Source organism: Alosa alosa, chromosome 2 (assembly GCF_017589495.1).
Source record: "Alosa alosa isolate M-15738 ecotype Scorff River chromosome 2, AALO_Geno_1.1, whole genome shotgun sequence".
Classification (NCBI taxonomy): Eukaryota; Metazoa; Chordata; class Actinopteri; order Clupeiformes; family Clupeidae; genus Alosa; species Alosa alosa.
In genome coordinates this window covers 16,023,516-16,050,721 of record NC_063190.1, presented here as the reverse complement: position 1 = coordinate 16,050,721, position 27,206 = coordinate 16,023,516, and the positions used below count along the sequence as shown (strand labels likewise).

The 27,206-nt window shown below is 44.8% G+C and overlaps 2 protein-coding genes across 5 annotated transcripts in view; one reads left to right on the top strand and one right to left on the bottom strand.

Annotated features, from left to right (window-relative positions):
* The window catches only part of cblb (Cbl proto-oncogene B, E3 ubiquitin protein ligase), a 47,742-nt gene extending 36,711 nt beyond the window's left edge, over window positions 1-11,031 (top strand). Inside the window, exons 11-19 of one of the 2 annotated variants that reach the window (XM_048268878.1) lie at window positions 703-891; window positions 1,244-1,600; window positions 3,491-3,582; window positions 5,863-6,003; window positions 6,582-6,649; window positions 6,918-7,025; window positions 7,699-7,860; window positions 8,243-8,362; window positions 8,705-11,031. In XM_048268878.1, coding sequence (XP_048124835.1) covers window positions 703-891; window positions 1,244-1,600; window positions 3,491-3,582; window positions 5,863-6,003; window positions 6,582-6,649; window positions 6,918-7,025; window positions 7,699-7,860; window positions 8,243-8,362; window positions 8,705-8,967 — 1,500 coding nt within the window. In that variant the 3' untranslated portion in view covers window positions 8,968-11,031. Of the gene's footprint in view, window positions 1-702; window positions 892-1,243; window positions 1,601-3,490; window positions 3,583-5,862; window positions 6,004-6,581; window positions 6,650-6,917; window positions 7,026-7,698; window positions 7,861-8,242; window positions 8,363-8,680 lie in introns of both variants that reach the window. The other variant, XM_048268871.1, reaches the window with a different exon arrangement.
* Window positions 11,032-11,130: 99 nt separating this feature from the next.
* alcama (activated leukocyte cell adhesion molecule a) overlaps window positions 11,131-27,206 on the bottom strand; it is a 38,122-nt gene continuing 22,046 nt past the window's right edge. For 2 of the 3 annotated variants that reach the window (XM_048268886.1, XM_048268892.1), the window contains exons 2-16: window positions 22,897-23,006; window positions 22,472-22,691; window positions 22,171-22,235; window positions 20,149-20,236; window positions 19,823-19,993; window positions 18,820-18,944; window positions 18,534-18,666; window positions 17,736-17,848; window positions 17,273-17,399; window positions 16,449-16,570; window positions 15,327-15,456; window positions 14,634-14,663; window positions 13,931-14,042; window positions 13,556-13,669; window positions 11,131-12,837 (exon numbers count right to left, since the gene is read on the bottom strand). In XM_048268886.1, coding sequence (XP_048124843.1) covers window positions 13,579-13,669; window positions 13,931-14,042; window positions 14,634-14,663; window positions 15,327-15,456; window positions 16,449-16,570; window positions 17,273-17,399; window positions 17,736-17,848; window positions 18,534-18,666; window positions 18,820-18,944; window positions 19,823-19,993; window positions 20,149-20,236; window positions 22,171-22,235; window positions 22,472-22,691; window positions 22,897-23,006 — 1,637 coding nt within the window. In that variant the 3' untranslated portion in view covers window positions 11,131-12,837; window positions 13,556-13,578. The remainder of the gene's footprint in view (window positions 12,838-13,555; window positions 13,670-13,930; window positions 14,043-14,633; window positions 14,664-15,326; window positions 15,457-16,448; window positions 16,571-17,272; window positions 17,400-17,735; window positions 17,849-18,533; window positions 18,667-18,819; window positions 18,945-19,822; window positions 19,994-20,148; window positions 20,237-22,170; window positions 22,236-22,471; window positions 22,692-22,896; window positions 23,007-27,206) is intronic. The other variant, XM_048268891.1, reaches the window with a different exon arrangement.

Sequence of the window (27,206 nt, the reverse complement as noted above, 5' to 3'; positions counted from 1 at the left end):
CAAAGGCTTTTTCCTAAACCAGGCTGAATGATAAACGATTAACAGAACTTGCAAAACTAAATGGAAGCCAGTGTAGGCATTTTAGAATAGGCGTATTGTGTTCAGTTTGCATGGTGGTCGTAAGATTTCTGGTAACAGCATGCTGAAAGAGCCGCAGCTCTGTAGTTCTCTGTAGTCCTCTGTAGACTTGGTAGTCCAGCGTGCTGATGATGAAGCCATGAATGAGTTCCTCTGAGTTTTGGCTGGATGGCTGATGTAGTTGTTGTTTTGATATAGCAACAGACAGTAAAGTCGAAGTCAATCTAAACTCTGAGATTTATGACCAGTTGTTATGGTTCAAGACACTGACCTCTAGGTGGGCACTTAATGTAAATCTTTCTGCGTTGATGCCAAATACAACGATTTTCAAAATTTTACTTTACACATAGGCTGTTTTGTTTTTGTCTGGCAGACATACTTAGGTGGGCCGTTTTAGGGTCTGAACCCTGACAGTATTGACCGCCTGATTTCTTGTTGAAAACCTCTGGACACTTAAACCCCCAACTGCAGAATGCATGGGAAATGCTTAGCCATAGTATCTATGTCTTTACAATGTCTCAGTGCAGTGTTGCAATGACTGATGATGATCGTGTTGATCTGGTGGGACTTCTGTATGAGGACATGTCAGGAGTGTTGTAATGACATTCTGCTCATTCTTTGCAGTGCACTGAGAGGCAGAATTCGCCCATCATGTCCCCCAACTCCTCCCCTGTTGCCCAGCGTAGGAAACCCCTGCCTGACCCCTCAGGGGGCATCCAGCACCTCAGCCTACCTCCAGTGCCACCCAGACTGGACCTCATCCAGAAGGGCATCATCCGCTCCCCCTCAGCCAGCCCCACTGGCTCTCCAAAGGTGTGTTTGTTATTGTTGTGTGTGTGTGTCTGTGTGTGTCTGTGTGTGTCTGTGTGTGTGTGTGTGTGTCTGTGTGTGTCTGTGTGTGTGTGTGTGTGTGTGTGTGTGTGTCTGTCTGCCTGTCTGTCTGTCTGCCTTTGTGCTTGTAGTTTACTGGAAAGGCTTGGGGCTTGGGGATGTCTAATGGGGGATATTGCAGTGAAATGAAATACCAGCAAAGATGACTTGTTCACACAGCATTGGTCAGTAAAGTGAATTGGTCTTGGTCAGTTTGCCAGTGTGTGCCAGTAGCTGCAGTCTGCTCAGAGTCCAGTCCTCCATGCTGACTGCCTTCTGTTCTCTCCTCCCCCAGTCCTCTCCAGGGATGCCCAGGAAGCAGGACAAGCCACTTCCTGCCCCGCCACCCCCACAGAGGGACCCTCCCCCGCCGCCTCCCCCTGAGAGACCTCCCCCTATCCCGCCGGATGGTCGTGCCGCCTGGCTCCCATCCCCTTCGTCCGGCCTGCCCCGGGACCCACAGCTGCCACCCGAGGCCTGGTGCCCCAAAGACAGCCCTCTCATAGACGGTCGGCCAGGAGCCGACCGCTCCCCCAAACTGGGCCATTCGGCGCCCTCGCACGTGAATGGCCGGCCACTAAGCTGTCCGCTGGTGGAGAGTGGGGCGGTGCGGCCACAGCACAGACTGGACGGCGTGGCAGATGGCCCTAAGGTGAGGAGCAGCAGGCAGCAGGCTTTTGGGAAATCACACTGTCTTTGATGATGGCTGTTGACGCCAGTGTCAACTGATGCTGGGGATATTTAAAATTTGTTTGTTTGAAAATATGTTTGCAGCACACACATCACTCCTTTCCAGTCTGTTGTTTGTACTGTCCTGTTTTCAATGCAAGTGCAACAATTTAGCCTTTTGCTCATCTGTTACTTAGCAACAGCCGTGGTTTGCTAGCTTAGTTGTGAATTTTGGCAAGGAACAGTATTTTCACCTTGTTTTCTTCTGTGTGTGTCTGTGCGCCTGTGTATATATGTGTGTGTGGAGAGGTGGGAGGTGTAATCTGTGTGTGTGTGTGGTCTAAGCTTTGTGTAGTAACTCTGTAACTAAATCAAATTAACAGCATTTACACATTTATGAAAACCAAAACTATGATCATACTGCTCACTTCATAGTTAATCTGTCAATGACCTCTCTCTACATGTCTCTATCTCTCTCTCTCTCAATCCTTCCCTCCCTCCCTCTCTCTCTCCCTCTCTCTCACACACACAAACACACACACACACACACACATAGTAGCTCAGTGGGATTTTGAATTATGCAACAGTGTTCATAGGGGACAAGAGAGTGTCTGAGGTATTTAAACTGTGTGCGTGTGCGTGTGCGTGCGTGCACATACAGTAAGTCTTAAGTGTGTACAGAGGAAGGCAGCTTATCCTCCACAGTAAGTGTTCACCAGGCCCTTGATTAGTGCAGTGTGGCGAGGCCTCTTGAGGGCCACTGCCTCTGACTCCGGCTGGCCTGCCCTGCCCTGCCAGCACCGGCCTGGGTGAACTGGACTGGAGCTAATCTGGGACTGGTGGAGGAGCTGCTTTAATTCCGCAGCTCTCTGCAGTAATTATGGATTATTTTCTCTCAGGGATTTTCCCCTAATCGTTGCTGGCAAAACATCAGACTGTGAAATACCTGAGCGTGGAGCTGGGAGGGGCCAGAGGGACTGGACAGGCAGCTCCAGACCCCTCTCTCTCGTGTCTCCTCCTTCCCTATTCGCTGAGCTCTAGTCTTAGGTCGCGGCCAGTCTGAAGATAGTTCACTCAATGACCTCTCTTGGTGGACGGTTGAGGCTCCGTGTGGGAGAGCGGACACGGTGCCAGTGTTTTACTGACACTCACTGCTGGCACATCTGGATATAAGCAGGACTCTGCCGCTAGATGCCAATCCTCTTGTCTTGGCTTCAGCCAGATTGCCATGGACTAACGCCACACACTCTCACACTGTGTGCTCTGTTTGCTTCCCCAGCTGCACCCATCCCCAGGCCTCCTCGCCTCCCGGCCTTAGCAGCGCGCTGAGAGCTCAGCCACCTTCAACAGCTCATTGCCCCCATTCGCACCGCATCACTGCCCTCCCGCTTCTCCAGTTCCACCCTCTGGATTAATTGCATGACCTTGTGAACGGGAGCTGGCAGATAATGCACTGGGCCCCAGCCGCAGCAGGCGAATACTGCTTGTCAGTTTAGATAGTCCCAACGCTCGAGCTTCGAGTTTTCGCAAGAGTCTCCTCAAGCACAAACATCCTGGTGGGAAGGTGTGATAACAGTATGATTTCAACTCACCCCCAGCTGATGCTTAGCAATGGAAGAATTCTTATATGTGGCCGAAATTCTTCAGCCAAATGAAATGTTGAAATGTTACATGAAATGATTCATCCCAGACCTTTTCATATGGGCTCAAAATAAATCCTTAAGGTGCACACACAATATATCTCTAACCTCGGTTAAACAAAAATGTTATAAAATATATTTACTCTCTCTCTCTCTCTCTCTCTCTCTGTGTGTGTGTGTGTGTGTGTGTGTGTGTGTGTGTGTGTGTGTTTGTGTCTGGGTGCATTTCGCAGGCTTTCTCTAATGGCCTCATGCTCAGTGATGAATATGATATTCCCCCTCGCCACTCCCCTCCGCCTCCTGCTCTTACCAGCAGCCAGCAGAGGTGAGTATCCCTCATATGCTCTCACACACACACACACACACACACACACACACACACACACACACACACACACACACAGTCTCTCTCTCTCTCTCACACACACACACACACACACACACACACACACACACACACACACATACACAAACATGAATATAAACTAATATATACTAATACTAATATATACACTAAGATAATAAAGAGGGTACATATCTGTTTCACACACACACACACACACACACACACACACACACACACACACACACACACACACACACACACACACACACACACACACACACACATACACACTAATGTTCTTGCAGCCTGGCAGAGTTGTGCCTCTCTGTCCAGTCCTTCCTCTGTCCCAATCAGCTCTAACCAGCTCCATCTGCTCGCTGCTGCTCCAGCAGAGGAAGTGAGCCCCAGAAAACAAATAGCGGCCCTAATGAACAATGCTGAAACAGCTCATCCAACAACGCCTCACTATCGCACATCTAACCAAACATCCTCTCGCAGGCCCGTCACAGGCACCCGTCGTCCCACCAAGGCTCCGAGAGAGCAGAGCCGAGTCAAGGTCGTTAGGGTCACATCCGTGTGGTTACAGCTAACTTATTAAAGGTGCACTGGATGAAATTCTATATTGTATACTAGCCCATTGTATATTGCATACTGTGTGTGTGTGAGTTTAGCTCCTTGTGCAGTGAAAACAGACGTAACACTTCCATTTGAAGCATATTTCACTGTGGAAAAACAGGAAGTAGATGTAATGGTTCACCTCTAATGGACGGCAACTAGGAAAGGAATAGTTATTGTGTGACATGGAATATGTTCTTGTCACAGACAAAAAAGGAGGGAAATGTTCAGGGAAAAAGATTGAGATTAGTCCCTCAAAATGACCAACTGTGACGTGGCATTCCATTCTCTACAGTAACCTAAGCCCTTAGTTCCGTACATGTGAGGTCATTGGCAGGACCCTGGGTGGTGGTGGGGGGAGGGCGGTGGAGCGGCCTGACAGAGAGGATTGTTCCTCGCTGGACGCTCTGTCCCATGCTCCTGGTGGCCAAGCGGTCCAGTCCCCGTCTGCCAGGAAAACAGCACCACTGTTTGGACACATGTCCACTGATTATGCAAAAGCAACAGGATCTCTCCAGCTATCGTCTCTCGACAAACACAAAGCGCTCCTCTCACTGGCCCCGCCGTGATGGCCTTCCTGTCCCAGCAGTGCAGGAATAAGGGAAGCCCATCAAAGCCTGTGAGCAGGGGGTGGGGGAGGGAGTGGGGGACTCCGCAGCCACTACTCATACACACAATGTCTACAGCTGCTCTTGTTATAATGACTGTTCAACTGGTCAACTGCCTTGAGGGGCAAAATAACACATATTATCAGATATCAACTTCAAAAGACTGTCTTTTTTTTGTGGGTCAGTGTTGGATCATTATATATTGTTAATGGCTTTATGTATGTATTTTATCATGTGCGGGGAGAGTTACAAAAAAAGTAACTTTGTCGTAATTGTAGTCCTTGTAAAGGATGAATGTGCATTTGTGCTGGGCAGCATCCACAGGCTGTAGTGTTGGGATGCCTGGCTGCTGGCACGAGGAGCATATCTGCTTGCTGCAGTATGTGTTTAAAGGCTAGTGGAAGGCCACTGGGTGAGGTGGTGCCCTCTCTGCAGCTGTGCACACTGGACCGCCAGCTCAGGGGCACACTGGGCTCTTTGTGATGGGACACACACACACACACACACACACACACACACACACACACACACACACACACACACACAGTTGTGGAATTGTTGAGGTCATTTTCCACCTAAGTAGAAAAGGAACATGGAACCTGTTAGCTCGGGTTGGAGTTACTTGTGTCTCTGACTTTCCTCAACTTGCCTCAGGATTGGGGACGGCTCCTCTGGAGACATAATATCCGTGAAAATCTCTTAAACCACTGGATGTTAACCACCAGAGTCATTTGGGACATTTGGGAATTAAAAATGTTTTAGGTTGTTTAATTTAGATGTGCAGGTTTGTCCTGGTGTGTTCATATGCCACTAGGAAAAAGACTAATTAAAATAGGCTGCTCTTTGATCTGCTTCCTCTGTTTCAAAACATGCCTTAATATATTAACATTGAAAATATATTTTTATGGTATTACTTCAATAAACAAAGGCCATTCACCAAAGTCTGCTGAATCTGAGCCATTGAAGATGGTAATGCTGATAGGGGTGAATACTGATGATGCTGATAGCGTTAAGTAATCTTATCTGCTCTGTGCAGATATCCTAATCCCTTCACCAGTCCGTGTGTGGAGAAGGCGCGACTAATGGAGCGGCTGGAGGATGAGTACCAGGTCCCTTCCTCCCACCCGGTGTGCCTCTCCCAGCCTCCCATCTGCATCTCCGTGCGCGTCCCCGACAGGTACGCTGACGCCATGGACCTCTCTGGAGGCAGCGCAGGCTCTCTCTCTTTCTCTCTCTTTCTCTCTTTCTCTCTTTTTCTTTCTTTCTCTCTCTCTCGCTCTCTCTCTTTTTCTCTCTCTCTCTCTCTATGAGGTCCCCCCCCCCTTGTGAGAACCTTTGGGCTTTTCCGCAGGAAAGTGATTTTAGCTGTGAAGAATCCTCTTTTCCAGGAAAATGTTCTATGCAGAGATAGGTGCTGTCCAAGACCTAAAGGTTTTGAACAAGTTACAAATAACCTTTAGGAGGCTTTTCAGCTTTCTGTACTGGTCCGTAGCTGTGGTTTATGTGAGGTAATGACTAGGGTTAGGTTAAAGTAGGATTAAAATACTGTCTTTGAGCATTCAAACTAGTTACTGGTTAGTTGACAGATATGGGAATATTTTACTTAAAACACTGGAATCAGAAATTCCGGTCTGCTTACAAGAAAAAGTGAGAACATGAGAGAGGAAGTTTTGAAGTCCCAAATTTTTGCCTCCAACTATTTCTCTCCCCCTCTACTTCCTCTGGCCACCCCCCACCCCCTTTCCCCTCGTGTAGGGCCTTGGAGAATGGCATCTTAGATCAGTCTTCTTCAGAGGGAAAGAGACCCAAAGCCCCTGAGCATGGTAAGATCTCTGGACGGCTCCTGAGGCCTTTCCTTTCATCAGCCATCACCATCACCAGCATGTCTCCCTGTCATTATGTGTGTGTGTGTGTGTGTGGGTGGTTGTATAAATGTGTGTGTGTGTGAGTTAGTGCTTAGCACAAGGATGTGAAAGAGCTTTATGAACGCTTTGTTAATTGCACAGAAGTGCAGGGAAGCCAGCGTGAAGGTGGCTGGTGAGCGCTGACTGTGGTAGCTAGGTTAGTTGAACCTCTTCTTGTGCTTCTCAGGTGGTCAGTTTGACTCGGGCTCATTGCTAGCAGCCGTAGCTCCTTCCCCACTCTGTCCTCTCCACAACAGGACTCCGTCAGACTACGACATTCTTCTCCCCCCACAAGGTAGCCCATGACCCTACATGTGGACATAGTTCTTATGGGTTGCTGTAAAGTCTTTTTGTGGTGTTGAATTCTCCAACTTACTTTGAACACTATTCTATTTATGTAGCTGCAGTTTTGCAAACATAATTCTGAAGGACATAAATGACAAATGAATAGCAGGTTTTATTGTACTTGGTATGTGAGTAAGTAAGTAAGTAAGTAAGTGTGAGTGTGTGTGGGTGACCTAGAGTGTGTGCCAATGTACACTTGTCAAATGACTCAAGAGTTGGAAATAATTAGCTAATTGAATGCTGATTATTTCCCTTCCACACTCACTTCCATTGTCGGTATGTTAACTAATGACTTTGAATAACATTTGAGGATGTTTAAAAAGTGCATGTTCATTTTTAAAATGTATTCAATCTTGTACAGTTAAAATCATAATCATGGAGTTTGTCTGGGATTCGTCCTCCTAGTTCGCACAGCTGCATGTGGCATTGTTCCGCCATCTAGTGGCAAGCAGTGATAGTCTAGCATGCAGGTTCTGATAAATCTCTGCCTAGGAACCTCTTACTCTGCATGATTTCCATCAGGCTTCCCTGAATGTGGGGTGGCTCATGAGTAGTGCTGAGTAGTCCGGGTGTAGCCGCCTCATAGCACTCAAGTCTTCTTCTTCTCCTCTCTCTCCGTGAAGCCTCCCCTGCAGACGACCCCTTCAACAGCACCCCGCCCTCCCAGCCTCCTCCCCCTCCTCCCATCAGGCACAGTTTCCCAGAGCTCCCCACTTCCTCGTCCCCGTCCTCCTCCCGTGCGGCACGGCCCGCCTCTGGACACGACCATTTCCTGCTCAACCCTGGTGAGCTGCCCGTTCCCTGCCCTCCCTTCCTGTTCCATGACGTGTCCCCAGGAGAAATGCACTCTACTATTATATCTTTCAAGTGCTTGTGAGAATTTTTCATTGTGTCTATTCATTTGTGTGTGTGTGTACTTCATTGTGTGATTGTGTGTCCATTTGTTGGTGTGTATGTGTCTTTGTGCCTTTGTGATTGAGGGTCATCTCATTGTTTGTATGTGTGTGTGTCCTCTTGATTGTGTGTACATGTACATATACAGTATGTTATGCGGCTGTGTATGCTCGGCTGTGGTTTGAAATTGTGTGTTAGGATTTGTGTTCCTTTGTGCTGTCTTTTTTGTCCTGAATCCACTTACACTCCTGATGTCTGCTCATGCGTCAGTAGACTCCTTCCTTGGCGTGCTGAGTGGATCGGCCCCTGTGCCTCCACGCAGGCAGACGGAGGACAATATGAAGTCTCTAGCGAGGAACTCTCAAGAGTACGACCAACTGCCCCCGACGTCAGGTACCCTCCCACTGAAGCACTTAGACCTTGCACTCAATGACTCCCACTTAAAGACCAGAAGTTTTAATGGCCCCATGCCACATTAAATATTAATGATTTACTTTGTAATAGCCTGTGGACTTTGTCCGGATTAGCTTCTCATACACACCGGTGTGACGGGAATGTTGGAAAATGAACGTTCTAAAGAATATCTGGGTTCATTAAATTTAACATAGAATTTTAGAACCTTGAATTGTTGCGGAATGGAATCTTATGTTAGAATATTAAAAAACACACACCTTTAAGGGTTAACCATCTGTCCCTGTCTCTTTCACTCAGCCTGGTCCTGTCTCTCTCTTGCAGTAGCTGGAGATTGCTGCTTACAGGCACCTGCCAGGCCACCTAAGCCCCTTCCCAGAAAGACGCCTCCAGACATACACCACAGAAAGACTCACAGTCATGAGTCATCACGAGAGAATGTGGACGCAAAAATTGCCAAATTGATGGGAGAAGGCTATTCGTTTGAGGATGTCAAAAGAGCACTGATGATTGCTCAGAATAAAGTGGACGTGGCACGGAACATTTTAAGAGAGTTTGCATTGGTAGCACCAAGACTGAACCTGTAGCCCACAGCGCAAAACTCCGGATTGGTGACTGTGGCGACACAGGTGGAAGCCCAGTTCACCTGTGTCAGTCAGGTGTGGTGGCACGTGGGTTGGGGGCAACGACAGATCTTGGTCTGTGAATAGGGGAGCTGTACACAGCTCTGTTGTTTTTAGCCATAGCAAAGGTTGAACAGGGGAGAAGCATTTACCTGTTGAAACATGAAACCTGTGAAAAAAAAAAAAAAAAAAAAAAAAAAAAAAAAAAAAGTGTGTTTACAGAGAACAGCTGTGTGGTGGGCTTGCTGGTGCTGGTGCCTGTCTGTGATGCCAGTCTGTGCAGGCTGTCTCTCACCGCTCCTGCAACTGCTGCTGCTGCCAGCCAGCCCCCCCCCGGGTCTGCCCTGCCCTAGCCTGCCCTGCGTGCCCAGATCCGACTCCAGCTGGACCCTGTTCTCCAGGCTGACTCTGTTATTTTTGTACTGTTTTTAATATAAATGTTATTCTTTCGCGGTTTCTAGCTATTGTGTAATCAGTATTGTACTGTTTGACCAGGCTAACGCAACCCCCCAGTCTACAGTATAATGGTTCCCTGTCGCATGTGGCCTTCACTACTGATTCTTCTCAGAGCAGTTCTTTGTCTTGAAAAAAAGAGGAAAAAAGCCTCCTTTAACATGCTCGGCCCTGAATGTAAAGTGCATTCTTCAGTCTGGCACAAGGTTGAGTATTTTTTGTCTTTTTTGGTAGATACTAATGCAGAACACCCTGCTGTATCTACACCTACCTGAACATTCTGTTACATTTATTTTTGTTTATTTGTTTTAACCTCTTTATTTTAACCTGTTAAGATCTTGGATCATCACCTAATTTTGGGCACTGATGCTCAAGCGCTCTGTGGATCACTCCAGCAGGTCCCAGCCCTCTGCATTGCAGGTTTCTGTTGGTAGCATCTAGCCTGAGGAAAGGACAGCCCATATTATAGTATAGGAGCAGGGGCTCCATGAGTGGCTCCCCCCTGTGGAGAGTTAAGTGTAGTGAATGTACTGTGGGACACAGATGAGCAGCCTCACGGGTGGACACACCCAGCCACCCCTCCATCTCCAGAGGAGCCCTCAAAGGCTAATAAAGCAGAGAATGTATTCATTCAGTTTGGGAGAATGCAGAAAGGGGTTCGGCTGGACAGTCACAGTACAACACAACACAAGGAACCTGTAAAAAATGCCATTATATCAGGAGTACACCAATAATGCTGGTGCATCGATAATTATGGGATGAATTCCGAATTATTGTATTTATGTTATGTGTTCAAAAAAAGTGCTTAGTTTGGATGGGCTTTGCATTCAGCACCAAAAGGGAATAGGCTATCCATCTGCTAACATCTAGTCTTGTGGATAACAGAGCATAAGATCTTGTAATAAATACTTACTCGTCTGTTAGGATTGGATATCTCAAACATGTAACCAGCCCCTTTAAGCTTCCAATGCGTGCAAATATTCCACCTCTGGTACCAGCAGACTTTTGTGGTCTGCTCTGATCAACAGGCTTATGACTCCGAAACTAATTGTAGTTGCTGTTACAAGATGCTGGTTGTCTCCCACAGAGCATAGTAGCATTAATAAAGTGCTTGAGGGTTATATCAGGAGAATTCCAGATGATTCTTATTAGACCATCTCTATGAGGCCTTTGAACGATTATACCAACAACAGACTGCTTTGATCCTTTTACCCGCTGTTCTACTTCTCTGATCAGGTTTTTGTTTTTTTGTAATCTTAACTTGAAGCTTTACTTTGCACTGGTCTCTCTCTTTAATCTTAAACTTGAAAGTCTAGAACTGCGTGGTAACTCTTTGGCCTACATTTAAGAGTAAGTGGCCTTGTTCAGATTTGCAGGGGGTTATTTTCTCTACTTTCATTCTTTTACAGAAATTTTGTTTGTCAAAAAATGCCTTGTGGATCATGTAAACATAGTGATGTGTGCAATTAATTTATACTTTGTTTAAGGATTCTCTTGAGATTATTTCCATTGTTTAAAGTAACCAGTAATTTGTTCATGTGAAAATGTTTTATAAAAGCCAGTATTAACATTGTTTGTTTTTTGTAATGTTGTGAAGTTCTTTACAGATTTCATGGGGGTAGCATTTATTTATGGTTCTTGCTGAAGGTAACAAAGTAGTCACTGAAACAAGCATGAGTTGGTGTCATTTTCTTCAAAATGTACACTTTATTCTCAACAAAAGTACAAAAACAAAACTGTATTTACAATACTTGTATGGCCTTCTTCTCTTCACCCTCTTTGGTTTCACTGCTGACCTGATGGATTTGAAGTAATGTAAATCTTAAACCGCAGTACCTAAACACAAATTATTCTTTAAGGGCTTCATACATACAAACAAACAAAAGGTGGCAGAAATAGCAATATCTCTCTCATCAGGACTCATCAGTCTAGTGTCTTCAATCCAGCAGTTACATTCGGTCACTGATGACTTATATTTTGACATTGCAGTACATCTTACATTCTGTTGTGAAATTCAATTCAATATGCCTATCCAAAAGAGCCAAAGTAAAGCTAACTCTGCATCTCACACCATATAAATAGCAACAACAAAAAAAAAACAACTTGGACTGACAAAATAACATATTTACAAAGTTCTCAAAAACACAAAAACAATGCAATGTCTCTGCAACAGTTATGTTTAACTACAGTATGACACACAAAAACAGTTGCCAGAGAATGGGGGATATTAACATGTCTAAGTGATGAGTAAGTGTTGTGACAAAACAAAAGAAACACTGGTGTCACGAGGAAAGGCTTTGTACATCTTCCCCAAGAGCACATGAGGGCAACGGATTTTGCACATTCAATAGGTTTCACATTAAGTGTCCAATATTTCTCTATAAATATGTATAAAGCATTAGCTACTGACATTTACACTCTATTATCCTAGCACACAACACAAGTAGTTCTCACTTAAGGCATATGTAAATAGGACTGACTGACATCTTAATAAAATAAAAGGAGGCTGTAAGGTAGTCCCTGCAGAGCCATAGGTAAGGCTGAGCCAAACATTTGACAGGCCAATTGCCAAATTCTCCTCTGCTGTATTAATTATATGCAGCCATATTTAGTGGCTTTAGAACTACTGTTTGATTTGGGGGGAAATCACCTTTGTATAACTAAACTTTGTGGCTAAGGATATTGGTAGCCTAGAAACAGAGAATGCTGGAACTCAGATCTATTAGAGTATTATTAAAGTCATTTTGTATGGCTAGTGCTTATTATTATTTTGCTTTTTTTATGTGATTTTCTATAGCATAGTTAAAAAAAACAATAAAGGTGCTGTGAAAAAGCCCTCAAGTAAAATAAAAACAATGGAAATGTAACTCCCAGAAACAAAGTGTAACAGCAGTGAAGACTTCAGGCCCTCGGGACCAATCCATCCCCATAATAACCCCTACAGTGACCAAAAAGGTTGTCCCAGATGATGCAACATTCCGAATCTCAAGCATGATGGCATATGCTCACGAGCTGCAGCTATTTACAAAGGCCTGAAAATATGTACCAAGATTTTAACATTTTCTATCAAGAGAAGCAATTGCAGAGCCCACCCAACCAGCAGTGAGTTGCTGATGAACTATCATTCCGCAGGAGCACAGGGGAAATGTAAAGAGCAGTCCTCAGTGCAGGTGACATACATAAACACAAATGATTTCAGTCAGACGTGTCTGTGGGAGATTATTGTAGGTTTTCATTCTTTTGGACGAGGGCGAGTATTTTGCAATTCGTGCTGCGTATGAGAGGTCTGATGAGGGGTCAGATCGGATGGCTTTCAGACGACATCATTCAGATGAAATTACAACATGTTCAGTGTGACAAGGCCTTGCTACTGCTCCTTCCCTATAGACAGAAAAAGAGGTAAACAGTTATGACTGACATGTACTGTGATAAATAACACTTAAGCATGTAAACTGTATAGACACACACACACACACATATATTACTTGTATGTGTCTCATACATATGCTAGTCTTCCCAGCCAAAGTGATGGCTGGCTCTGCTCCCACTTACTTAAATGCTCTCATAAATGCTTATGTTACTCCTTGATCGCTGCGTTCCTCTAAGGAATGTCGTCTAGCACTGCCGCCCCTACACGCATGGCAATCCAGACTATTTTCATGTGTAGTTCCCAGATGGTAGAACGAGCTACCAGGTGCTACCAGAACAGGGGCGTCCCTCTTTCTTCAAAACGCTCTTGAAGACTCAACTCTTCCAAGAGTACCTCTCCTAACACATCTGAGCACCCAACACACCTAACATGCTCTTCCTCTCCTCTACTTCCTCCTACCTCTTTCTCCTCCTACCACTCTCCTTTGATTACACTTTGACTAGTCATAAACTTCTGCACTCTCATCCCCTGGTTGTCTCGTAGTGTCTGTAAAGTGGTATTTATTGTTACTCTAAGGTCTCCTTTGCCATCTTGCTTGAATGTTCATTCACACTTTTGAAAGTGTTTTTTGCTAAAAGCATCTGCTTAATAAATAAAATGTAATGTAAATGTGCCTATAATTGACATTCTGCAGAGCAGACTCTGGATGGCAGGAGCTGCACTGTGTACCTTCCCATGTGCATCTGAGGACTCTACACATCAGGCTTATGGTTGTTCTCCTCCAGCTTCTTCTCCTCCTCAGAGGTGCCCATCTCCTTCTCTCTGGTTTTCCAGCTCCCTTGCCTGGACAAACATGAGGCAGCGTTATTTTACGTTCGGTCATGTGAAAAGAACATCTGATAAGGAACAACAAAGCCCGGTATGATATTACTAAATATACTCTGCAAGACAGCACGATGCCATAACATTTTCTCGTGAACATTATAAACTGTTCCACCGTTTCAACTTGTTATCTTCTGGTATGGCATCAAAATGAAATTACACAACAACAACAGACAAGAATTATACAGAATACAGTCTGATAGAATCCGTTGTTGGACTCACCTGGAGTTCTTCATGTACAGCCAATAGATGAGGCCCACAATAGCAGCAGCCAGAATAAGCCCAACCACAATGCCCACAATGAGCTTAGCCTGGTCATTACCAGTGGACGTGTCTGGAACACCAAGAGAAACAAGGAAGTATTGATTTCTCTCTGTCAAAACAGCTTAACGTGTTGTTCCAAGAATGTGACTAAAGGTACAAAAAAGTAAAACAATGAAATAAAATGGGCCAAGGATCAGGTTTTCTTTGTGCTAAGAGACAAGCAAAAGATCCAAGATGTAACCAAAGAATCACATTGATATTGAGAAAAGTTACTATGGGCAAAAAGCCTTTCCCACACACAGTATGCATTGATAATGATCTGAGGTCCTGTGCTCCATGCTGCTCAGCCCCCTGAGCACAAAAGGAATAAATACTTCATCAAATAACCGGCGTCTGCAGACAGCAGACAGATGAAGAATGGAGACGGAGATAAAACATGGGCTTTGATGAGAAAGCCTTGTCATGATGTTGGGCTGCTTGACACCTGGGCTCTGCGTGGGCTTCCTACACACCCACAGATTTCACTTCCACACATGGCAGTAATATACCACCCACTCCTCCAGCTCATGACAGCTTTCAAAGCTTTTTTAAAACTGACACACTGTATTTTCTTCAGTGTTATTCCATATAAAAGTTGCAATTATAAAATGGCATTTCTTACCTCCTTCTGGCTCTTTTTTCTCCACAATTACTGAAATTAGATATAAAATGAAATTAACTTCTTGGGACCATAAAATAGAAACACAACTTGTGTTGACATGCCGTTATAAACATGTCCCATTCACTGTGTTTACCGGCCCCGCATCCCAGCCGTGATTAAGAGGGAGATGGGTTAGCACTGTGTTAAATGCCACCAAAAGGGGAAGTCATTCGTTTTGACAGGTGTAAGATTTGAAATAGTGAGGAGAAAATTGCAGCATGCAAATTAGATGAGATCAGGGAAGCAGCCCAGCACCCGACACTGACAACCACAACAGAAACTGCAGCAGGAGAAAGACAGAGGAGGAAAAGACTTGTCATGTCAAATCACAGACTCGTGAGCCGTTTGGCCAGACCCTCTCTCTCACACGCACGCACGCACACCTTAAAGACAAAAGTCATAGCACTTTTGCCAATATTAGAAAATACAAAACAGTCTTAAGCAAAGTCCAGTGATTAGTCTGAGAGGAAAACGTGCTTGAAGGAATGGTCTTGAAAATACATCTTCCACAAAACCCTTAAGTTCAGTCAAGATGGAGGATGCTCTTCCACTGAGGTGAGTTGAGAGCATTGAAGGATAGGAAGTAGGTTAGTGCTGAGAGCTGGCACACAGGAGGTCACACCCATGCCATGGGGGCGGGCTCACGGTACTTACCGGACTGCAGGAAGATATCCCTGGAGTCCTCTCCCAGGCTATTTGACACAGTACAGTGAACAGTGAGATTCTTGCTAGGCACCACTGTGATCTCGTGAGTAACCTTTCCACTGCTGTAAGATGTTTTTTCCTGTGAACAAACAGACAAACAGTCAGATCATAGTTAACCTGAGCATCAGCACTAAATTATTATTATTATTATTATTGTTATTAATAATAATAATAATATATGTGTATAACATACATTTAAAAAAAAAACATTCATAAGTAAATCTCTCCATTAGAGGGGTGCTGTATCCATTCAATATGCTCTTTGCTGTTGTCATGACTGGAGCTTAGTCAGCCTACCACACCTAGTGGTAATGGAAAATGCTCCCCCAGGCAAAACACTCACTGAGCTTGATGAGCCAAGTGGAAATAATCACTCAACTATTACAACACACACACCCAAGGCACCTCACTATCCAGAAACTCAATTCTCCTGTAATTGCATTCATTACAGGAAGCACAACAAAAAATCGGAACCTAATTCTGTTGCCATCTCTTCTACTACATGAAACAAAATCCCTTATCATTGGGGACACCCCATCATCTTATCTCCATTTTGTGTCAGCATAACCAGCATTACAACCCTAAAAGCCAGTAGGAACAGCTGGTGTGTTTTAAGTTTGGTATATTAATTCACCTTAACATTTCCCATAATTTCTAAGGCACAACACATGGGAACAGAGACTCAAATATACGACACTGGACCAGCGGGAAAAACGTCAGGAACTTACCTAGCAAATAGCATAACCTTTCTGAAAGATTGCCAAACTGCATTCTAAGGATGAGTCAAGAAGACAGAATTGTATCTTCATTTGATCCATTATGCTCTTTATATTTGTACAGAAAGCCTTCCCGCTAACAGAAACTGCAAAGCCTTCTCAATAACAGAAACTACAAAGGCTTCCCGCTAACAGAAACTACAGTTTTCTGGAAATCAAGGTATCACCCAGACATCAGAGGAAGAAGTCAGCTTTGAGGCAGAAGAGCTTAACCTTAAGTGAGCCTCACGTCATGACACCTTGTCAGGAGTAGCAGGCTTCCACATGTTACAGTCTAAGAAGCTGACAAACTTACATTGGTGCCATTGACACTCCACTGGACATTGGGCTCAGGTGAGCCTTCGGCCACACAGATCAGGACTTTGGAGTTTCCATCTGAGCTGAGCTTCTCAGTCAGAAACTTGATCGACGGCTTGCCTGGAGTGAGAAGGATAGCTATTTAGTATGAGTGTAGGCATAGCCAATTCATAAACACGTCATGTATTGGTATTGGATAATGCAGTCAGTATTGATGTGACATGAACTCTCCCAAAAAGTCTGACATTATTGGATTGGGGTGTTTGTTTTGCATTTTGAATATCTAGAAAATCAAAAATGGTCAACATAAAGACATACGACATCTACAATGTTTTTAAAAATACATTAATTATCTCACCACTCATGTACATCATGTTAAACTTCAAGCATCTTTACTACCTCTACCAAGACAAGCACAAGCTAATATTCCACAAAGATTACAGCATTATCCAGGTCACTGCACTCAAAACATTTCTATTAACATTCTATAGCAGTCAAAACAGATGTCATAGGTCTATGGGAAGAATGCAGTGGATAAAGGTTATTTACAAATATAGGCATGACTGATGTGTATGTCTGATGCCATACCAATACATTCCTAACCTTGTGCAGTAGAATACACTCATTGTCTTACTTAGAAGTACAGATGACTGAATGTAAGGAATGACAGTGTCACTGACACTGGCAAGCAAGACAGGCACTATTTGCATTGTTCACCGATTAAACCATCACAGTGAACGACCAAAAGGTCTCTTCTCATTCGGGCTTTCCCATGCATGTCTGCGCAATTTGCCTTCAGAGGAGCTAATCAGATTATCATACCCTGGACATCCAGCTCAAAGGAATGACTTTTCTTAATTCCGGCCACAGACACCTCCAGCACATACAGCCCAGCGTCTGCATAGGTCAGCTCTCCGAAAACCGGCTCCTTCTCGAGCTTCTCATTGTCCTGGAAGAGAGAGGGGAACAAATTATTGTTTTGAGATGTTGCTGATGACAGTCAGAGGCGGCCATCCCGGGTTCAGAAAGTCCTGCCAAGTATTTGATCCCACCATTTATTAAACCAGCTCATCCTAATTAGCAGCCAGGTAGATCAGATAATTAGTGATATCACCTGTGTTAAGTGCATATATATATGGCAGGACTTTTACTTTCTGGAACCGAGATGTCCGCCTCTGATGACAGTCCGTTGACCTCTCCTTTGACCGGAACTGGAGCAGAACAGCTGCTCAGACATAAGGAATGAAAGACAGATCTTTACTTCCACCTGTCCCATTCGTCTTACCTTGGTCCATGAAATCTGGGCGTCAACAGAGGCATTCTGATCCACCATCACCACCAAGGTGTCCCCAAAGTTTTTCAGGACCCTCCCCGAGGGGCTGACGCTGAGATCCAGGTCTGGGAGGAGGGAAGGAAAGAGAGGGATTGTTCCAACATGGTGAGACGGCTCCTATCAGCTCGCTGCAGGCGGCTCCCACACGCTCATCTGTCCTGCTTATCAAGCGCTTTAGAACGTTGCAGCCCTCAGAGGAGCCCAATTCACCTCACAGCGTGGGTGACTTTGTGATTTAGGGAGGACAAGCTCTCTGGAGACAACCCTCCTCCCCCGTCCCACAAAAGCCTTTGTTTCCAGCTTGCTCGCACTCAAGATTTAGACGTCAGCAACTTCAGTCTGCCCATGGAGAAGCGTGAAATACATTTGAATTGCCATAGGCGGCACCACTAAATTCACATTATAGGGCTTTGTCACGGCCTTTGAACATAATTGGCCGAAAGAAAACACACCTAAGAGTGGAGTAATTAAATGTGGCCAGAGTCTGTGCTTATCTCTGTTTGCATAATGCGCCTCCCTGATATTAGCTGTCTGGCCATTGGATGTCAGAATTTTCTAATTAGTTCTCTGCCCACAAGAATGTTTAACTTCCTCTCAGTTGTCCTGAAGTGAAATTAGATTTTATCATAAGACATTATCTTAATGTCTTTTGGTTTAATTTAGAGAGCATAAAAGTAAAATTGGCAAAAAACGGTATGTCTTTTCATGGGAAAAAGAATGTACCGTACTCAAAACTGATTGAAAACTCACAGTGTACAATGATTTCCTGCGTGTCCTGTTTCTTCTTGTCATCAAGCAGAGAGCACTTGTACTCCCCACTGCTCTCTCGTGTGACACCGCGCAGGGTGTACGTGTCGTTGTCCATCACAGGCACTTTCTGGTCCTGTCAAAAGAAAGGGCACACACTGTGAGCATGCTACAGGTGTGCTGTGTGTGTGTGTGTGTGTGTGTGTGTGTGTGTGTGTGTGCATTAGGGTGAGGGGTCAAGCCATAGACAGGAGAGTGGGCTAGAGCACTGGTGGGGCAGAACACTTGCCTTCAGGTAGAAGTTAAAACTAGTGGGGGGAGGATTGCCATCTGCTTGGCACTTTAGGGTGACATCATCTCCTTCTTTAATGGCACCCTTATTGATTACCTGCAGGTTCACCTTCTCTGTGGGATCTAGTTAAGTGGAGGTGATAGAGAGAGGGAGAGAGAGAGAGAAGAGAATGAGAGAAGATAAAGAGAGAAGATGAAATCAAGCATACGTTCCAAGCACTGCCCACAAGCAGAGAGGGGATGTCTGGCACTCTCCTCATGCAGTGCACGGCACCCCCAAGACCCAGCCTTCTTCATTTCTCGAGCCATTTGCTGTGGCGATTTTCTATCGCCCTCTCTTCCCTTCTTTTTCTCCCTCTCTCTTTTTTCTCCCTCTGTTGAACACAGTGGTAGAGCGAGTGCTATTGCATCTGCACCCCGAGGAGCAGCACAAATCAGCTCTCAGCAGTCACAGAGTGCCACCACTGACAGACTAAATTAGAACCATTGTGTCCGAACAGACTGGGCAAAAAATGCCCACTTTACTGATGTTGCATGTCTGAAAGCAAACTTCAAATGGTGCCCATATACTACAAAGCATGACCATTTCATCATAACATTTATCATGGTCAGTGCAGAGCATGGCTGTGAACATCTCATCCTCCCATCACACTCTCTCACTCACTCACTCACTCACAAACACACACACACACACACACACACACACACACACACACACACACACACACACACACACACACACACACACACACCAGCGTGTGTATGTGTATGGAAATGGGATTCTCCACACTCATTATACCACAGGGAACAGATTTGAATGCGAGCACAGATGTCTCCAACACTCAAGAACCCAAACAGTCATCCATCTGCATGTCAACTCCAGTCCCCGGGCACCTTAGAGAGCACTAAATCAATATGTGCCTTCAGCTCCCAATTTGTGGGAGGTCAGCAGGCTGCCGGAGCAAGCCGAGGCTCTCCCCTGGGAGGCGCTGTCTACTCACAGTGGACGGTGAAAGTCTCTGGAGCCGACTCCTGGTCCACTAACGGGTGGGTGGCCACGCAGGTGAACTGGGAGCCCACGTCCTCTTTACCCGCCGTGTACTGCAGAAGAGAGGAGGCTTTGGACAGGCCAGTGCTTGGGTCCTTTGTGACCTGTCCAGTGATCTTAATTGCTATACAGACAGACAAACACACACACACACACACACACACACACACACACACACACACACACACACACACACACACCGAGAAGAGGTTTTTGTAATTAGGGATATCATTAAAATTACAAGAATTTAAATGATTTATGTGTGTGAATGTAACTTACTTTTGTCATCAGGGACCAGTGGCTGGCCATCTTTGGTCCATGTTAAGATGGCAACAGGGTTGGCATCACTGGCAATGCATGTGCCAAGCTGAAAAAGATATTACACTTGACCATTAACCACATGTTTCATCCAAAACTAACATATGATCTATTCTATTCACTGAGATGGGAAGTTGACGCAATCTAGTGTGACCATTTCCCCTACTACTTCCTCTAATGGCTCAATGTGAAAATGTGAACAAAGGTCACTACTGAAGATTATAGGTGGACAAATTCCATTTTGGTGACGCAGTTTACACATGCTACTGGAATTTACCCAGAATAAATAGCTTATGGTGAGCTCACACCTGACTCACGTTCCGGGGGCTTTAGGGACTTTCCTGCATCATGTCCTTGCTACTGTTACTTTCATTATCTCTCATTTAGGTGACTTGGCTCATATCCTACTGTCAGATATTTTAAGATGAATATTCATGTGTCATGTGCTTCTCATTGAGTCAGAATGCTATCTTTTGAAAGCCATGCAGGGGGAGTTGGGCCTGTCATTGAGTCTGCCCTAAAGGAAAGTCCCGTGGTGCCTGTTGGTCTGGCTGCCTGCACCCTGCCTCCTAACTATGACTGATCTGAGAGCTTCCCCTGCCTGACAGCGCTGCTTGGCTGAGAAGACTTTTCTTCCAGCGGTGCAGCACTGACAAACCACTGCTGCTGCCTTTTTCCCCGGCTTCTCCCGCCGCAAGAAAAATGGATGTGCAAAAACTCCATTACAGGAAAAAGCTGGGGACGCATTAATAAGGATGTGACAGGATTAGGTGAGGAGTCGCTCCGGCTTTTGAGCAATTCTTCGCCCTGAGGGGCGGCGGCGGCGGCGGCTGGAGCCGCTGTGTGTGCGGAGGGCTGTGGTGCGGGATAGAGAGCTCAGAGTAATCGCTACTCTGCCCGGGAGCTGGCTGGGGGATGATGCAGGGGCTCAGGCTGGCAGAATGGCACCCAAACCACCGTCCGCCATGCAGGGAAGCTGCAGCAGCAGCCGCAGCCGCACAACCATCAGATAAGAACCCCCCCCCCCCACCCTCCACCCACCCCCACCCTCCCTTCCTTCCTCTCCCCTGCTTTTACACACAGCCGTTTCTCTGCCTGGCGCCTCCAGTGTTTGGGCTATAATGAGAGCCCTCCGAGGGCAATGTGCTGTGTGAGGCTGGCTCTTGGGTTGGTCGTGACCACAGGCTCTTTTTTTTTATTTATTTTTGCTTTTTTTTTTCTCTCGCCGTTCCGCTGCAGCTTTCCCACCTCCCGTTCCCTCCCATCCCTCAACCCCGGCGCTGCGCCGAGCCCTGACCTTTCACCAGCCATAATGTTTTCATGTTGGAGTGAATTGCGCCTCAAAGCGGGCGCTCTGAGGAGGAGCGTTCTTCCTCCGCAGCGGGTGCGACCGAGGCGGCACTTTGAACTTGACAGAGCTCGGGAGGCGGTCTCCCAAAACAACACCCCACCACCCCTCAAACCCCACCACCCCCTCAAACCCCTGACATTAAAGGCAAAGAGAGCAGCCAGCAGCCAGAAACTTGAGGAAAAAGGGAAAAAGAAATGACAAGCACTTCGACCAAGATATACATATATACATATCAAATGTGAAAATCATGTTTCAGCGCTGAAAGGCTCATCTGGGATGAATTATTCATCCTCAAAAGCCCCTGTGTTTGGTTTTAGGTTCCTTTAGTTATGCAGTTACAGATGGTTATTTTTGGTGAAGTACCCATAAAATGTCATCCAAAAACTGTGTTGCAGTGATAGGAAGTCAAACACTTTATCGTACTTGAGAGCACAACAAGGGTATTACCCTCATCACCCTAATATTTGTAACATCATCATTGATTTCATCATCATTTGATATTCATTTATTCTTCATTCTCTTTCATGGATTTTGTTCATTGCCTCAGTGCATGAACTGAGGCTAAAAAGAGATAAAAAGTCAGTGGTGCTTGATCTCACTAGATTGGCAAATGAATAAACCATTTTACTCACGGTGGTAAGCTTTCCATTTTCCAGTTCTTTGGCTTTATCTTTGATCTGGGGTGGCGAAGGCCTCTCTGTAAACATACAAAAAGCTCATGAGTAATGACTGGATTAGCTATTCTGATGTAAATATCTGTTCAGTCGAAACCACCCCACTCCAGAGAGCTCTTAATTACAGGAGCTACACCCCTCTGGTTAAGTGTTGATGCTGTGTGGCCTTTTTCATTTCAAAGCCTATATTTAAGTCCATATAACCAGCAACCAGTCATCGCTTTGTAATCTAATGCAGGGCAATGTGAAAATTACTTACTGTGGACAGAAACTTGCACTGGGTACTCCTTCACGTTGCCTCCCCATACTTGCATGCAGGTGAAGAGCCTCTGGTCCTCCAGCGTTCCCTTGGCAATGAGCAGGCTGGAGTTGGGGGCGATGCTCACCCTGTCTCTATAGCCATCTGAGGCCTGGATGGTGGCCTCCTCCTTGTGTGCTTGCTTTACCAGGAGGTCTCCCGCCGTGTTATCATCTTTCATCTGATGGAGAGAGCACGGAGAGCAGAGCTCATGCTTAAGGCCCTCAGCCCTGAATTGCAGGGCGTGATGCTATAATTATGTTTAATTACGGACTGACAGAATAATGCATACCTAATTGTACAGCTTACGTGTAGCATTCAGCTCTATAACATTCGCCATATATTTCTAGTTTAGCAGTGGAGGTAAAAACAACAAAATAACTCACATATTTCCACTTAGTGAACATAAGGCCATCGGGTTGGGCTCCTCCATTGATGCAGGGAACTTCAATAGTCTCTCCATACAAGCCAACAATTGTTGGTATACTACTGTGGGCTGAGAAACAAACAGAAGGACGCATATACTCATTACCTGAACTAAGGAATGCAAAAATGTGTGTAGAGTAAATGTATGTACAAATCTGCATAACCTATTTAAATAAATAAATGTGTATATGCTGTACATAAATAGGCAAACAGTAATATGAGTAAACATTTTCAATACATATTCAGTGAGTTTTTTTAAATAACTCTGTTTGCATTGTTCAAGCAATCATCAAGTAGTATACACATTTTTTACCAAAACAACAGCAGTAGACAACACATCTAGACTTTCTCCCTGGATATGTGTGCTCAGTCACACACAAAGCAAACCACAGAGGGTGACACAGGGGCGTCAACTACAACCATCTACCAGAATAAGGCACAGAACCCTATAGAGAGGTTGCCATGGTGATGGGGCCCAACAGAAGCCGTGCATGGTTTCAGGCAGATGAATGGGATAGGTCAAAGGAGAGAGGTTGCAGGGTCTTCATGCTCCAATCACTTCCATAGGTCTCCTCTGCTTCTCAATGAGTTCTCAGTCAAAGGGCCACACACTATTGGGGTTCAGATTCTGGTCAGATTTAAGTTGTGGGCCTGGGGGCAACAACGACACACTAGAGAATTGACATCCAGTGAGGGGCCCATCCATAAGGCCATGGGCCTACTGTACAGTGTGCCATGAATCTGCTGGTTTGATTTGTATTGTCTTAGTATTTCTAGCAGACAAGGAGTTGGAGAGGAAGAGAACTCCTGGCAATAAAGTCAAGTATACTGTGTGATACAGCAGAGCTTGCACTCTGCAGTCAGAGATGGTCACAACTTTTACATGACGTACATTCACTCATGAGGGCAAATTAAATTCTAAAGATTTAATCAATACACGATAGTGCTGCAGTCAGACCTCTGTCCAAGTGTGATCTGCCCTGTGTACATAGTAGTCTTGATTAAGTCCATTGTGACCCTGTTTGCACAGGAGACAGGCTGCACAGGGTAAACAACAGGGCCTGGGTGCAACCTCCTGCTTTCAACCTTAGCAGGCGAGATGCACCATGACAACAGCTAATCAGCCAGGAGAGTGTATTTTGTTTCTGAAATTGAAGCGGGGTATATAGGCAGGTTTCTTTGGTAGGTCGAGGTCAAAAGCAAACGCACTTTGCTGGAGAACGTCTCAAGCTGAGCAGTGAGGTGGTAAAACAAATGCTCCTTTATGGCTCCTCATCTTTCCTCGCCAGGCTGGAGCCATTAAGGAGGCCTGCTGCTGCTTAAACAGCTTAAGCCTCACTCCGCAAAAATCAATACACTTTACAAATGTTCCAAAGACTTTTAAAAACATTAATGAAACCTACAACCCATGCATGCTCTCCTTTCAAAGTTGAAGTTCATTCTACACATCAACTAGATTCGCAACACTACCCAGCAGTATTGCTCAAAAGCCTTTAAAACAAGATTTCATGAAATTTATTTCTGTATTTTGACACTATAGGCTATTTGTCAAATGATCCCTTACAGAACAATCCATGCTTAGCACAAAATGCAATCCATTCCTTCAGTCAGTACAAAAACAGTTGCAGAAGATACTACACTTCATATCCTCAAATAAAATCCATTCTCAAGTTTTTGTCAGTTTAACTGTTCAATTAAATAATTCAAGAATGTTAAAGAAGCTATTCTGATAACCATGACTATCTCAAAGGCTGAGTGTGAGAGAAAGAATGCACAGGCAACCTCCGCGTGCCAAAATGGAATCTCTTTTGAATTTGAAAAATGCCTGTTGACTGGTCGCCGCCCTTTCGAAATAACCCTGAGCAACGGCTCTTCTCATGTGGCAGGCATGTTTGCACTCTGTCAGCGGGGATCCAACTCTTATCTGAGCACTCTGACAGGGGAGAACAATGATGGCCATACACTTAACTCCTCGTCTCCCCATCACACAGCCACAGGGATACAGTACAAGGATTGAGCATGGCAAATTCATTAACACTTCTTAGCAGGGGATAACAATCGGCATTATGATTCATATGAGCCGCTCATCCTTACAAATGTCATTTAATGCGTTGATAATATAATTCTTTTCTGCCTCTTTATTCTGTGGCAGACTGCCTACAGAAAATTATTGGCAGAGGAAAATAATATTCCCTTTAGCTGCCCCAAGAGATATACAACTGGAGCAAAAAGGTGCCCCAAGAGATATACAGAGAAAAAATGCTGCAAAACCTCTACTGAGACTGAGGATGTCAGAGTGACAACAATGCCTTCAGAGATTTGATGTGTGTCTGGACTGGAAATCTGGACAAGTGCAGTTTTGCTTTGATGTGCTGCCTGGAATTCTTCACAGTGAAACGCCCCCAAAATGTTCTTTGCAGAAATATAAGAAAAATAAATTATTCTTTAGAAAGAATAATAAAATAACTTCCATTTTCCATTTTAACACCACAGACCGACTCATAACACATGGTCTTGACATCAGGGTCATTTCATTACAGAAATGCATTAGATTCTGCTGCATTTTGTTTCACTGGTGACAGGGACTGTTTCCTGTCTGCTGATTTCTGTATGTTTTTGGAGAAAAAAGCAATGCCCTGCTTGTGCCACTGCAGTGGCTGTCTCCATGTTCTCGCCTTGCTGAAGCCCTGAGGTAGATTTCTGACAGCTGATTCTTATGATAAAGATGCTACAGAACCACACAATCTCAGGCACCTCAGTCCAAATACAATGCATTCATTTTTCTCAACAGTCTGCATGAGGGATGCCACAAACATTGGCCACACAATCTCAGAGAGCAAAAGAAATTTATGAAGTGGAAAGAAAGATGTAGGTCCATTTGCTCTTAACAAATCCGATCCTGCTCCCCGTGTAGGAGCGAGTTAAAGTGTGCAGGCACTTGGGAAATCAATGTGGACCAACTGCACGCTCCATGGGCCCATGACTCATCAAAAGACAACTGCCATGGCCGTGATCAAACTCTAACTTATTGCTATCTTAGAAAGAAAAGAAAAAAGCAGGCAGCGGAATTGAGCTCTGCCTAGCGATCTGTCGTTCGGCTGCCTTTTGTCTTCACGCTTCAAAACACATGAGGGACGGCAACAATACCAGCTCCTTGGTTTAGTCTCGATTCAGCAATCAAATCACCCGCCCACAGGGCAAGACATGGTGGTCTGACAATCGCAACCTGATTAATCACTCACACAGGTGTGTGGTGTGGGAACCCCCAACAGTGCCTTTGAATTCAGTGGCTTTGCAATACTTTGGAGATAGGATGGTAATAATCTCAATCACTATTTCTGTTTTGCTATTGTGCATATAACATTTTGCATCTCCCAAGCAAAGAGATTAAAACATGGGTGTTGGTTCCATAAAGGTTTGAAATGACTAGAGATTTGTGCAAGGGACCCTGAGCTCATTGTAAAAAGAAAAAGAGGATTTGCATATGTGAATTAAATTGAATTAGGCACTCCTTTATTTTATATATTTCTTACTCTTAGGTTTTTATGAAATCCATGTAAACAGATAACAAAATCACACAGCACAATGTGACAAGAAGATACTACATAATGTGTAGTTACATAATTACTGAAACAAAACAATTATGAGTGCTGCTATAGAACCCGAGAGACTAAGACATGGGAGACACATTTACAAATACTGCAGAAATCCATTCTATACAAGATAAGGAACAAACTCTACTTAAAGGACACCGTTTTAGTATTCAGAGAGGGCTGTGCTGAAAGTGATTTTCAAACGTTCATTTTCAAAGTGAATGTAAAGGTTGCAATTATGGCCATAGAAGAAGAGAAGACAATTATGGTCACTTGCACCATTCAAGACCCAGAAAGGACCTTGCCTAGTTGGCATGATTGCAACACCCATTTCTCCCAAAATAAAAGCTGTAATTTAAAAAAAAGGAGAGGCGGATAATTGAAAACAACTTGGCATGCAACACTGCTGTAGTGTAAGTGAGCAGATGGTAATTAGCATCAGTGTGATCCATGAGTCACATTACAAGTGGTTACACATCAGCACGTACAGCGGATGGGACTACATCCACCGGCACTCTATCATGGTAAAATCAATCACAGTGTGGGTGATGAGAGAACCTGGAGAGTTGACTGCATTGCATCAATATTTGTATGATATTTCTTAACTTCACCTTGTGACGTTCTAACTGCAAATGAACTGGGTTAAAATAGAGATGAACGTTGAGGGGAAATCTGAT